This window comes from Bombus vosnesenskii, unplaced genomic scaffold, assembly GCF_011952255.1.
Source record: "Bombus vosnesenskii isolate JDL3184/JDL3185 unplaced genomic scaffold, Bvos_JDL3184-5_v1.1 scf7180000014105, whole genome shotgun sequence".
NCBI classification, from domain to species: domain Eukaryota; kingdom Metazoa; phylum Arthropoda; class Insecta; order Hymenoptera; family Apidae; genus Bombus; species Bombus vosnesenskii.
Genome location: NW_022883371.1, coordinates 2,373,783 through 2,387,256, shown reverse-complemented (window position 1 = coordinate 2,387,256; position 13,474 = coordinate 2,373,783). Strand labels below are relative to the sequence as shown.

The following is a 13,474-nucleotide window of genomic DNA, read 5'->3' as shown; positions in this document are numbered from 1 at the left end:
TTTATATCAGCGATACCATATTTTTATTTGGTTCTCTGATTAGATACTTGCTCCTTTTACGCTCTTAAACAATCGTATCGATAGGCTCAATCGTGAACAATAAAAAAGGTACAACAAAGATTTAAAAAAAGAAATAAATAAATAAATTGAATCTCTTGCAATGAATAATTTGTGGCCGTGGCGTAATCTGCTGGCGAGCGTATGCATCGCGCGCTTACCGACTGGACTCTCTTTCTCTCTTCCATTCGAAGAGAGCGAGGATTCGGACCACAAAACCGCAAAACCACAGGATCAGCGAGTTCAAGATATATCACATGTTCCTTCTACAACCGGCTGATCCTAATACGTACAGCCAAGCCTAGAGAAATTTCTATCCCTTGATGGCATTTAATGGTAGCGTGCCAGCTGCATGATGATAACGAGAAAGTTTCGAATAGCCGTACATGCGAGAATTATTCGCGTTTAAACGACGAAAACCGACTAAAACGCCAGAACTTCCCCTATTATGTGTAACTTCGGTCGTAAATGTTGGGAGTTGTGGATTTTCGAGGTTCGGTCGAATTTATGTTCGCAGCAAATGTTTTGGAACTTCTATCTACACTCTTAGATTGGCTCCAAGTTTTACCAATACATATAACCGTGACAATCGCCTCTGTTATATCGTTAATGGAACTTCGATATATTTTATAGAACCCATACAATATACACGTAAAAGTTTGCTAGAATAAGCGTTCAAATACTTTCGCGAGTCATCATATAGAAAAAGAAGGAAATGTAAAAAGATTGTTAAATGACTTACCCGACTCTATAGTCCGTGCAAGATGGTGGTGGATTCCAAACGGTGCTGTGACAAAGCATCCAGTCGCACCAGATCTAGAACAAAAAGATTCAACGTGAAAGGAAACTATGTTGGAATGTTGGAAACTGTTTCTATTTATAGAATATCTAGGAGACATTTTACTTCATCCATCCTCCGGAAAGTGAATCGTATAACAGCAGTCGTGTATCACGTCTACTTTATCGCTAATATTAATGGTCTTACGTGAGACGAGAGCGAAACTGTTGTTATTATTCCTGTGTTACGATAGCGATCGAAATTCTTTCCAGGAAGATCCACTCTCAATTATGCGATGACTTTAGTAACGGAAGTTCTTCGTACGCGATGTACTTGGATTAGCAGTCGAATGCACTGTAATAAATCTAATAGACTTGTGAAACATTGTGCACCGTAATAAGTCTACAAGAACCTTTTTTTCTATTAGAAACCTTTCTCTGTGAAAAATTACAAATCCATCGTTATACACGCATCTGAAGGAGATCTCTTTTATTGGAAATTTGTTCCTTTTATAGAAATTTCAGATTGATTATTTTTACCACTCTGCTAATTCTATCGATATCTCACTTTACAGCTAAAGCGCAGACAGAATAATCAACTCTTTATACGATATTTATATCAGAAAACTCTAACAAACGAAAAACACTGTAACTGAACCCATTTCAGAGACATAGCTCATCACAAAATCCTTAACAACGACGGTATCGCGAAACGGTGCACATCCTCGAAGGCTACACCAGCTCGAGAACCAGGAAGAAACGGGTGATGTCGCGGTTCCAATGGTTTGTCATACGGTTGACCTTTATCGATGGAGCGTGCGTGCATAGCTTACGTGCGATAGGTGCATTAATCGCGAACGCCAGGTTGCATAATAAGTCGAGACACGAACGAACCAGGTCCTGGGCCTGACAACGGCCACCGGCGCGACGGACGAATCTTGCGTGGGTGCGAACCAACCGTTGCTTCATAAATCTTCGACCGCTTATGCGCGCGCGCGTGCGCATACACGTTCACGGCTCGGGATTATAACGATGACAAGAATGTCGACAAGCTACGATCGGATCGAGTTCAACGAAAAATTGATATACGTTCATACGGAAGCTTGTGAATCACGTGATTGGCTTAAAGCGTGTCGATTAAAAATGATAATAAATTATGTCGAACGTGGTTGCATTGTCAAGAATGATTTGTATAGTAGATTAGTAAATAAATTAGCGATAGTGGAAAACAGACAGAAATCCGACGTTGTTAGTGGATGGGTGAAGAAATAGTATAATACGAACAGCCGTGTTATTTAATATCCTAAAATTGGCCCTGAGTCACGTACCATTTGAGTGTTGGCACCCAAATGACCAAAGCGCTCAAATCGTATCTCACGAAAAAAGCGCTTATTCTTGACCGTTGTATAAACTTAGCTTAACGGGATCTTTTGAAGTTCACAAGTTGTGACATTCGATTCATAGATCAATGAAAATGAGATACAATCAAAATAGAAGAATAAGAAGAGGAAAAACATTGTTTTTTTTTGTTTTTTTTTTTTTGGAAAATAATAAAGTGAATTTAAAAATAACTTTGTATCTTTTACTCGTATTCTTAGTTTACAATAAAAACTAATAGGTGAAGCACGGATTTACACGATTGTTAGTCCTAAACCTCGTTTAACACACTTCATCCTGTATATATTATCAATTTACGCATCGATTTTCTCGACACTCATTATACCGTTTATCCAACTAAAATGATTAATCAAAATTCAATTTACAACATCGCTGTTGATTGACCGCTAAGTCATTCCACGTTATTTTTAGACCTCGCTGATACGACAATCCAAGTTGACTCATAACGACGATTGTTCATCATCCTCGACGGAGGCTGACTTTCTCGAGTCAAGATTCTTCTGATCGATCGATCGATGATCGATGCACGGGATAACGCGCGAAGGAATCTTCGGCCGCATACATTACACGCCATATTTGCGCGAAACGCGGTAAAAGATCAAAATAACTATCTGAATCTCTCGTATAAATACACGTGGTTTTATGTTTCTATTTCTTTTTATTCTTGCCATTTTTCTCGAGATTAGACACGTCGATTAAAATCTGTGCAATTAGAATGACGCGTGGTTTTCCCGGTACGGTGAAAGTTTCTCGGAAAAAGAGATCTTGATAGAGGCCCATTAGATATGCCAGAGATAACGGAAATACCTTGATAGCTGGTAAAAGGACTTGCATGTCCTCGCTAACAACCATCCTCGACTCTTCGCCGCTGTCCAACTGAGACTTGAGCAAGGACACGCCACGTTCTAAAATCAGATTGAACATCTGCAAGGATACAACCAGTGCCCTTTCTTGGACCTCGGACCGGTACCCTTGCTCCATTTGGGAATCTGAAACAACAAACGGAAAGATAGGACCGTTAGCGACACGGACACCAACTAATCGCTTTTAAAAGGTTTCTTGCTAATGGCAATAGTTCAACTGTCGAGAAAAATTTATAGCTGCAAATATGTTTAATCATACACATCGCTAGTCTTGGAAATATCTAATTTTTCCATTACACGAATTTTATAATTTTTCGACTATTACTAGGGGACGCTAGAGGACAGTTACGTCGCTAATTTAGAAATTACTGAAAATTCTCAACGCGAGAATTGATTGTAATTTCAACAAATAAATAAAAAAAAAAAATTTAGAAATTGATTTTAGTTTTCAAACTTCTCGTCGCTAAAGACGATTTTTCTTTTTTTTTAGTTAATAATAGATTATAGCAAGTTGTTGGTCAATCAAGGATTTTATACACGGACCTTTACTGTAAAGATAATGTCCATAAACCGCATGTGGTTCAAGAGTCAACTAATTTATTATTCGTAATTTAATAGATACGAAAATAAAATTTGAAAATTCGAGGTTAAATTGTACTGTAGTTAACCTTTTATAACCTCGTGTGACTCGAACGTAATGATCTATGTATCCGCATTTTTTTCAATATTATTTTGCACGCTTATTACCGTACCACCTTATTTTATCATTGTATCATTACTTTGCCAGGAAGCAATTTATACTAGTTATTAGTTCCTATCTCTCACATCAGAATGAAAAACTGTAATCAATCCTTTTTTCTTGCGAGTCAAGAAAAATTTGATTATAGATGGTTAAAGCGGCTGACCAGTGAAGCTATGAACCCGAAGATCGCGGGTTTGAATTCCCATCGCTAGAACCTTCCGCTTTTCGTACACTTTTTCACTGTAATATTGTTATTTTTATGTTTTATGACATAATCAGCTAAAAATCTACTTTATGATACTATCCTGATCTGCAATAAACGCTATAAAACTATCATTTCCCAATGTAACGTTACAAATTAAAAAAGAAAAAAGAACATCGCAGATTTTGCATTAACAATTTCACCAAACTACTTCAATACTCTCAGAATATCTTTCGTTCTTTTATCGATGATGATGTTTACAATCGTGATAATAATTTAAAAATACAAAATCGAAAGTAGAGGAAATTTTAACATACAACGATAAATCTATCTCTCAAATTACCCTATCAAATATTGTTTCTTCTTGGATCAAATTAATACAATTAGTACAATTCAACGTAAATTGCAAATAGAAAAGCCTTGATTAATTGAATAATAATCGCTCGTTAATGCCATTGAACATTTCACGTACAAATAGTAAATCTAGCATCAAGCATCCTCTCCTGAGAGATATAACGCTACCGATGTTACAAAACCAAACTGTACTACAAAATCCATCAGTGATTTCAGCAAACCACTCGAATATTCCCAGAACACGTTCTTCACTCTGAATAAAGACGTACAAAGGAATATACGTACTTAGGCGTCCTGTGGCGAGGGAGAGACGTAGTACAGCAATAGAGTAAATTGAATTTGCTAAGGGCAACCGGGCGAATGTGTTCGGTGTCCCTTCTCTTGTAACGCGGTCCGTGGCGAGCTATAAGTACGCGAAACGTACTCTCCCAACGATACCCATGGCGTCTGGCAGTTTAATTTATCGCGTACGAGGATAATAATTAGTGTTTAGCTTCGAGGTTCACTCGAACCACGCGACCCGTGTGGTCTTCTTCCAGAGTTGGGAGTGTAAAGGGTAATTAGTTAGGAAGATTTATAGAAAGGCCTCGACTAATTACCAATACGATCATTAGCGAAAATTACGCGTATCGTTCTGTCGACTTCCTCTTCGATTTCCATCCCCTCCTTCTTCAACCCTAGGTCGTTCTTACTATTCCACGAACGTACGAATACGTTACGCGTACCTGCCACGAGCAGGATAGCTATTGATGCGATCAAATTCGATGAAAAGTTCGAAACATTTACAACAACTGTTTTTAACAATTTTTAGTTATTCGCCAAGCTGTCCCAATACTCATAAAAATCTTTTATGAAAAAATACTGAAATTTCGGTTGCACCGTAAAGAGACTGTCCTCATTGGACAAAAATGAAATCAATTTGAAAATATATATACATAGAAGTTACAACACATTTACTGCAAACATGATGTATAGACACAGCGTGTTCAGCTACGGGTGTCAGAAAATTTGTAGTTTCTTCTGGTTCTTTTATTTTTTTATTTTATGTGTATGTATGTGAATATTGTAATATGCAGTGATCAGTAATTTGTGTGGAAAATGTGTGTGGCTCATATAAGACAGCGTTCGGTCACACTTAGCAGCACCTCCAAAATACTTAATGCGTATGTAATTTTTCTGTGGACACCCGCAGACGGGACGATTTCGGTGTGTGTATGAAGTTTGTATAAACATTGTTTATGTGCGCTATTATTTATTAATTATTTATGGGGACGAAGGATTAGAGGAAACATTAATCCTCTCTACTCGAAAATTTTGAGTCGGTTTTTGATATGCTGTTATGGATTTTAATCTTTTTACTGTGCGATTTTTCTTACGAGGTAAGCTTCTGTCCATGTATCATTCGATTGGAGGATCACTGTGTACCCCGTTGCTTAGGCTGACCTACTTTCGTTCGTGTAAGGAGGTTTGCTCGCGTGCAGGGATATTTTGGCCGATTTTTAATTGCCAATAACTAAAAGACAAAGCCGAAAACGCAATTTTTTATTCCTGATTTTCGTCTTATTTCGGCTTCAAGAATCACCCCTTAAACTTCCTGACATCCATATCCGAACATCCTATATACATGAATATTCCATATCACACGGAATAATTAAATCTCAATTTTGTAAAGCTCGTTCTACGTATGGAAAATAAGGAAAGACGTAGCTCACTATATATAAGGATAACAGTATAACTTATCAATCGTTATCGTTCAACGAAGACCGAGGCCATCGTCCCTCTACGAGCTGGCAATTAATTACTCGACTGGCTTCTCTGTTTCGCGAGTACCAAGCGTTTAACTGGGAATTAACCCCGAGTAAAGGAGGCGAAAACGGACGGACGTGGGGTGAGCGAGGTAGTGTGTATGATTGACGGGGTGTTATTAGTTGTTAGTCACTAGATATTGCGAGAACCGAAGGCCTCCGGTTTCGTGAAATAATTTTTATTGTCGTTTAGAAACCGTTTTTCATTTTTCTAATTCTAATTCCACGTTTAATTTACTAACGAATATTTATATTAATAATCTAATCAAATTCATAAATTTTCTTTAAAAAAAAAAAAAACTTCCATCGACTTCTTCCTTCTCTCACCTTACATTTTCTTTACTAAAACTTTCATTCCACAAACTTTACTGAGAACTAGGAAGTCCAAACACAAACGATGTAGAGATCAACTCACAAGCAATTAACCGTCGACGAGAGATTTGATTGCCACTCAACAACTTCCCCGACTCTCAAACCTCGACCTACGCTCCGAACTACCAAACTCGCAAAGTATCAAAGCCGAAAGTTGCAACAGTTTGCGGAGGACGACTCTGGTAATTCGATTGATGCGCGGAACAAGAGCGCAACGAGGAAACACGTCATCTTTTTCTCCTAACGAACTTTGAGCGCATCGTCTCTGGCGAAAAGCGGCGTGCAAACGCGTGTGCCGTCTAACGAAGTCGGCGAGGTACCGAGGTCAACCTTTCTGTTTCCAGGACCGATATTAACGCGATTACCACGCGAAAACGAACGGAGAATCGAGTTAGCCCAGCTGCGCGGATAATTCCATTAGCATCGATTCTAGCGGCCGACTGATTCGCCGTATTTGCAACGCGGGGCCGTCGTTCCAGCAATAATGAATTTTCACGAGACGTTTAATTCGCCGACGCGACGTCGAGAATGAAATCTCTTCGTTGTCAAATTAATGCTGCCTACCAATGCTGCAATGGTGGATGAAGTGAATGTCGTGGAAGAAAGAGAATACTATATCGTCCATCCGATGGAATAATAATATAATTAAAAACAATGCAAATTTTGTGTTAAATGCGTCGCTAGTCTTAGAAGTAGCTAATTTTTCTGTTACAAAAATTTACTAATTTCTGAACGTAGAAATACCATTTCATTTAATCGAATGCTAATTAAAATGTGATATAATAAAATGATTTATGAGTATATATTATACGTATAAACTGTACCTTGGCCGGTTCGGATAAATACGTACCAGTACATAGAATTGTACTATACTTGTGTATGTGTATGTATGTGTATATATATATATATATATATATATATATATATGTCGGGTTTACATTAGAATTAGGGTTAGAGGCGTCTGTTTGGAATTTTGGATAATCCATAGAACTGAACAACAATTAGATAAGAAACTCCTAGTAGTCTACGATAGCTGTGTGGCGAATTAAACAATTGTAGTCATTCAATCCCCGATTGTAATTGTTCGAGATATATATATATATATATATATATATATATATATATATATATATATATAGTAACTTTTGTACTAATTATTCGCCATACTAATAACAAGATGATCGCCTATTCTAAGATTCATGTTACATCTATTCATTGCTCTTGTATAATATAATTCCATTTTCTAAAATTATATTGTTTGTCTCGTACTACTTTCTACTTAAAATTTCGTTTATCTGCCATCCCATTAAATAAACTATTACTAATATGGTAAAGAATATTAGTATACTTGGTGTTTCGACCACTCGCGGAGAGACGCGATCGCGAGAAGCACGCCAACTGGAGTTGTAAATTCCCGTTACGATTAGATAATCGACGCCACGAAATGATCGATCCCCTATTTCGATTAGGATAATAGAGGTGGTTAATTGAATATGACACTGATGTAACAAGGTGTGAATGACAGTTTATTCCAACACTTTGTGAAGAAGATAGTTACTCTGGTGCGTATGTATAAGGTAAGTAATTGACCGTCTTCAGGTGTAAACCCGGTCGAAGGATGTTGTATGTTTGAAGGTTGAAGAATCAGTGATGTTCGGTGACGATGCTGTCGCGGAGGAAAGCTAAGGATAGGTGTGTCTAGCGCACGAGACTCTCGGATTGGTTGTTAATTGGTTAAACGAAGGTTGGTGGACCAGGAAGGGTTTTAGCTGCCCTCGATAGAAAGTTGCTGTTAGGAAGCATCGTACGTGGAAAAATCCAATTTTCCCTTGTCCAGCCGTGGTAAACAATAGTCCTTAGAAAGCGTTTTAGAAAAAGATATTTGTTCGGTCTGAAGAGCCTGACCAAGCAAATTATTGGGATTTATGACGGGTACGTAAGGCTATTGAGGGTACGCCGTAAGGATGAGCGGACATCTGGGATCTGTCTGACCCGCGGTATATGGCCAGGTTCAAGTAGAGTGTTGCACGACGCAACACTTGGTCTAATCCGATTTAAATTCTTTGACAGACATTGCACGAAACTCTCTAAAACAATTTCATGTATCATTTTATAACCCTATATATTTAACACTAGAACTACCGATAGTTAACACGAAGCTATTTCTACAAAAACCAGTCAAAATGACTGGTCTTTAAAAAAAAAAGATACGTAATAATAGAATATTTTTATATTTATTGAGTTATTACTTTCTTACAGAAGGAATTCCATAATATGTAGTACATTTTTGGTATTATTAATCCATCTGGGGCCATGATCCCCAAACGAGGGTTGACACATTTATAAAATTGTAGAACCAGTCATTTTGATTGGTGTGGTATTTTTAATGTTAGCATCCAGCGATCTGGCTATCGATCCGGATTTTTCCTGATAACTGATATCATCATATTGAATGATACGCAGTAAACATTTCAAAAACGTGTGGGAAGTTGTACCAAACGAGGAAACTGGTTAATTGGGGTTCGATAAACACATTGCAGGACCCTTTTACACTTTGACAAGTACCAGTAATTTTGATTGGTATCGGTATAAGTAGCTTTGATACAAAATTATTTTCAGTTTGAATACATAAAAAACAAAATAAAATTCATTATGTTATTCTTTTAGTTATCGTTGCGAAAGTCATTACATCATTGCGGAAAAAAGATATAACACGAAGTAGGAATTTTATAATAAAATTGTAAAACTAGTCAATTTGACTGGTGTGGTAGTTCTAGTGTTAATCTTTGGAAGAAAAAAGGACAAGCCACCACTAGTAATATCACAAGGTTAAAGAAAACAACGAGGGGTTTATCGAGGACAGAAAGGGTCATGGGACAAGCCGTGACAACGCGGGAAAACGGGTGTCCGTGCGTCGAAATCCAGTGAAGGCTGTGACGAAATTCTTGGTGGAGGCACTCGCGTTGCACGTAGGTGCGAACAAGGCTTTACGTCGTGGCCAACAGCTAATTTGCTGGATTTATGATTTAACACTCGTCCCAAGGGAAAAGATCGCAAATGCAGGCGTATGCGCGCCATTTTCTCGTGCGGAAATAATCTTGGTTACTGCTTGCATGAACGAATGATTACGATGATAATTATCGTTATTAAGAGGAATGACTGTTGACTCCATTATTTTACGATTTTATAAAGCGCATGAATATCGATTCAAACGGCAGTGGTGAATAAAATTTCAGACTTAGAAGCTTTAACGATACATCAAACATTTACATCTTAAACATTACATTTTTAAGATTGACTTTATATGAAGTTCAAATTTTTCCAATATTTTCAGGTTGGGGCTTTGAGACTCAACTTAGAGTTTCAATTTTTGGAAAACCTTGAAGTTCAAATAAAAAGATTAATAATAATTCCTGTGACACATTTTACTTATTTCCTTGAAAAGACAACTATAGATCTTAACTCGTGGTTAAAATTGTTTCTTTGTAATTAAATTATCTACCTTTAGATTGCAATCTGTACGGTTTGTACATGATTTTTTGTATTCATTGTCTTATAACATAAAATTACTTTAATTCCTGTTTTAACTACCGCATAGAAAGCATAACTCTGCGATTACCCACAATTTCTCAAGTATTTCCAATAATTTGTCGACAAAAATCTTAAACAAAGTTGGTTAGTTCTCGGTTCCCTGTACATTTGAATATTAAAAATTTCCCCAACAATCTTTCTGGGTCATCAAAATCATAATATAGTAGGTCGTTAAATTCGTTTCGACGTCAACTACAACATCTGTATATGTGCGCAACTCAAGCTGACCTTTATTGAAAAAAACTTTTTGGAAATTCTTAATATCCAAATATATAGCGAACCGAAAACAGACTAATCTTTTTACAAAACATTTTTTGACAAATTATTGGAAATGCCTGAAAAATGGTAGTTAATCTTAGAGGATGTACCCTGTATATAGATCTCTATTTAATCATATAGAATACAATTTTATAAGCTCGTTAAAAAAATACAAAGCTAATCGGTCCAATCGATGTATAATTTCAAGGAAAACTTTTCATCGTTCCTGCAGAGCGCCAATGCTTCGTCGCGTATTTTCGCTCGTGCCGCTATTATTTTCTGCACGACGTGTTTCATAGCAAAAGAATAGCGGGGAATACCATCAGGCCAAAAAGAGAATAAAACAGAAAATAAAAGAAAAAGAATAAGAAAAGACGACGAGAATACGAAGGGGAGGACAGCATCAGTCGTGGATCCAGATACTTATCGCGTCCGTCCTGGAACCGTGACGCCAACGGATATTCAATGTTACAACTGCAGATTGATCAGCTGGAACATCGAGACGAAACGGCGTGTTTCACTCATGGCGAATCTCCTAGAGAGATGACTGCGATGATGGGTGTTCAACCCGTTGCTTGGGAATATATAATTGGACGTCGCAGAATTTTATAAGGGTGGCGGTCATCAGTGAATGATACCTCTCATAAATATGCATAAATTTCACTCGCTGCAATTATGTTAGGTGCTATGAGATACTAGAAATACGCGAGAGCAGAGCTTATTGATTTCTTTGATGTTTCGAATGATTTTTGTACCTAAGGGTTTGGTGGTATCTGCATGAGGCTTTGAAGTTTATTGTTTCTGATTCTACAGAGTGTTTTATGGAAGTATAGTGGAAACGTTTGATAGTAAAAATAAACGTTTCTTTACAACTTCTAATATAAGCAAATATTTCCTCGCAACTTCCAATTCAAGCAAATACCCTCGAAAATATTTCTTCTCAACAATCTAATCCCTGAAATCTTTCAGTGGCCAAACATATTCGCTCAACGCGGCCATAAAGATGTTAGAAACAAGAAGAACAACCAAAGCATGATCAACAGGGGAAATTTTTCAGCAAGCAGAAGTAAAACAAGGCTCGCGCGCGAACGTCGTCATCGTCGACAACTAATCCCTATTACCATATCGAAACAGCTCAACATCCGCATATGTATTCCCTATTATCGTGAAAATTGATGATTTCAGTGTCTCTATGGACTGGCAAGCTATATGGTATAACGAGAGGCATCAATTGAGTGAAACGGGAGGAGTGACGGTGGCACGCAAAGAAGCTGATCGCCTAAAGGCGCCTGGCGCCAAGACAGCTCGCCTCCAGACGCTCCGGACGCCATGCCTCCGGCGCCGTATGAACCGACCACTCACAACTATGCCGACACTTTAGTCGATTTGCACTAACAGCAGATGAATTTTACAAAAGTGTAGGAATTAGAGGCAAATGAATGATTAGGAACGTCATTTGCTATCCTTTTACGAAGGCAGACTATCAATTAACCCATTAAGATTAAAGCAGCGAACGTAATATTAGCGGAGAATGTAAATAAAGTGAGTTACGTGCTCTTTTTTTTCTTTTTCTTCTTCTTCCTTCTTTTTTTCTTTTTTTGGGATATAGGAAGTATGTCGGAATAATAGATGCTTTATAGATGATCATTGGGCAGGTAAAATACAAACAACAAATTTTTACTCAAGCTAAAAATATGATATTATTATGATAAATATCTCAATTTTTTTCAAACTTTATAAAATTGACGAATCTTCATAGTAGAAGAAAAAAAAGGTACAAACGCTTAGAACTTAGATACTCGTAGACATTATTCAAATTTTATAATGTAAATTGACTTTTAAAAAAACTCATAAATGAAATGTGCTAATGTTATTGGACAGCGGGATTCTTAACCCGCGCTCCACGAACTTCGAAGGGCAACGAAGTCCTCGCACACGCAAGTTATTATTGCATCATTCAAACAAAAAATACTTAGAACGTGTATTTATTCATTTACAACGAATCGCATCTCTCCGCAAAGGTTCTTGGCGAGCAGTTGATAAATGTTTTAAATATACATATTTGCACATTAAGGACTTCAATTTTGAGTTGAATTTTGAACGACAAAAGATTATTTAAAAGGGATCCGTGGTAAACAAAAGGTTCAGAACCGCTATTGCACGATAAAAGTAAAAGAAGAAGCTGCGATGAAAGAGATATGAAACAAATGGAATTTCTACCAATAATCACAATGTTCAGAAACAGAAATCAATAACCTTAAATTATTACGTAAATTAAACGCGATATTAGCCCTCGATCTTGTACGCGAAAATATGAACCCTATGATTCCATAGATATCCACAGTTCAATCACCACAAATGCTTTAGGTATCTCAAACATTTTAAACCAAAGTAAATCGCTACGAAGATCAAGGAAGTATCCAGATATTTTTGGCCGGTAATGTATCATACGGCTCTGTACACATCGGTCGAAGTGGATAATGCGAGGCGTCCTTGGCGTGGTCTTTTTCACCATGGATAGAGGCGAACGCGATCACGGTCCCCAGAAAGAAGGAGGGCAACGCGTGCACGCGGGCCACGAGGAAAAGAAACGACGAGGAAGAGGCAAACCGTGGTCGTTATGCCCGCTGATCGTATACGCGAGTTAAGTTATCGTAAACTGGTTTGCTTGGGGTTGGGGGAATGGCGCGCGGATTGCGAGGACGATTTAATAAAATGGCGCCAGCCTAGCTGGATATCCGATTACGATATACACAGCGCCGGCATCGGGCTGCTGATAAATTCCGCGAGAAACGGTGGGTCGCGTGTCGATAACCCTGGACACGGCGAGTTAACATGCCCTTCCACGCTACCGCTAATCGTACGAAACCGCTTTCAAAAGTTATCAATAGCACCCCTTCTCTTACGAATCACGAAGCTCGTTGTTCGCTGGTGATGATGTCCTCCGATCGTACTGAGTGATTTTTGGAAATGTTAAGTAGCTACGCAAGCTCACATATGTGTTCGAACTGATTCTTTTCGTGAATATTCTTACATTTAGATACTCTTTATGAAT

The 13,474-nt window shown here is 37.8% G+C and overlaps 1 protein-coding gene across 5 annotated transcripts in view; it reads right to left on the bottom strand.

Annotated features, from left to right (window-relative positions):
• Positions 1-13,474, bottom strand: part of LOC117239690 (telomerase-binding protein EST1A-like) — a 141,554-nt gene that overhangs the window by 49,293 nt on the left and 78,787 nt on the right. For all 5 annotated transcript variants that reach the window (XM_033505455.1, XM_033505457.1, XM_033505454.1 and 2 more), the window contains 2 exons: positions 3,040-3,221; positions 800-873 (listed from right to left, as the gene is read on the bottom strand). In XM_033505455.1, coding sequence (XP_033361346.1) covers positions 800-873; positions 3,040-3,221 — 256 coding nt within the window. The remainder of the gene's footprint in view (positions 1-799; positions 874-3,039; positions 3,222-13,474) is intronic.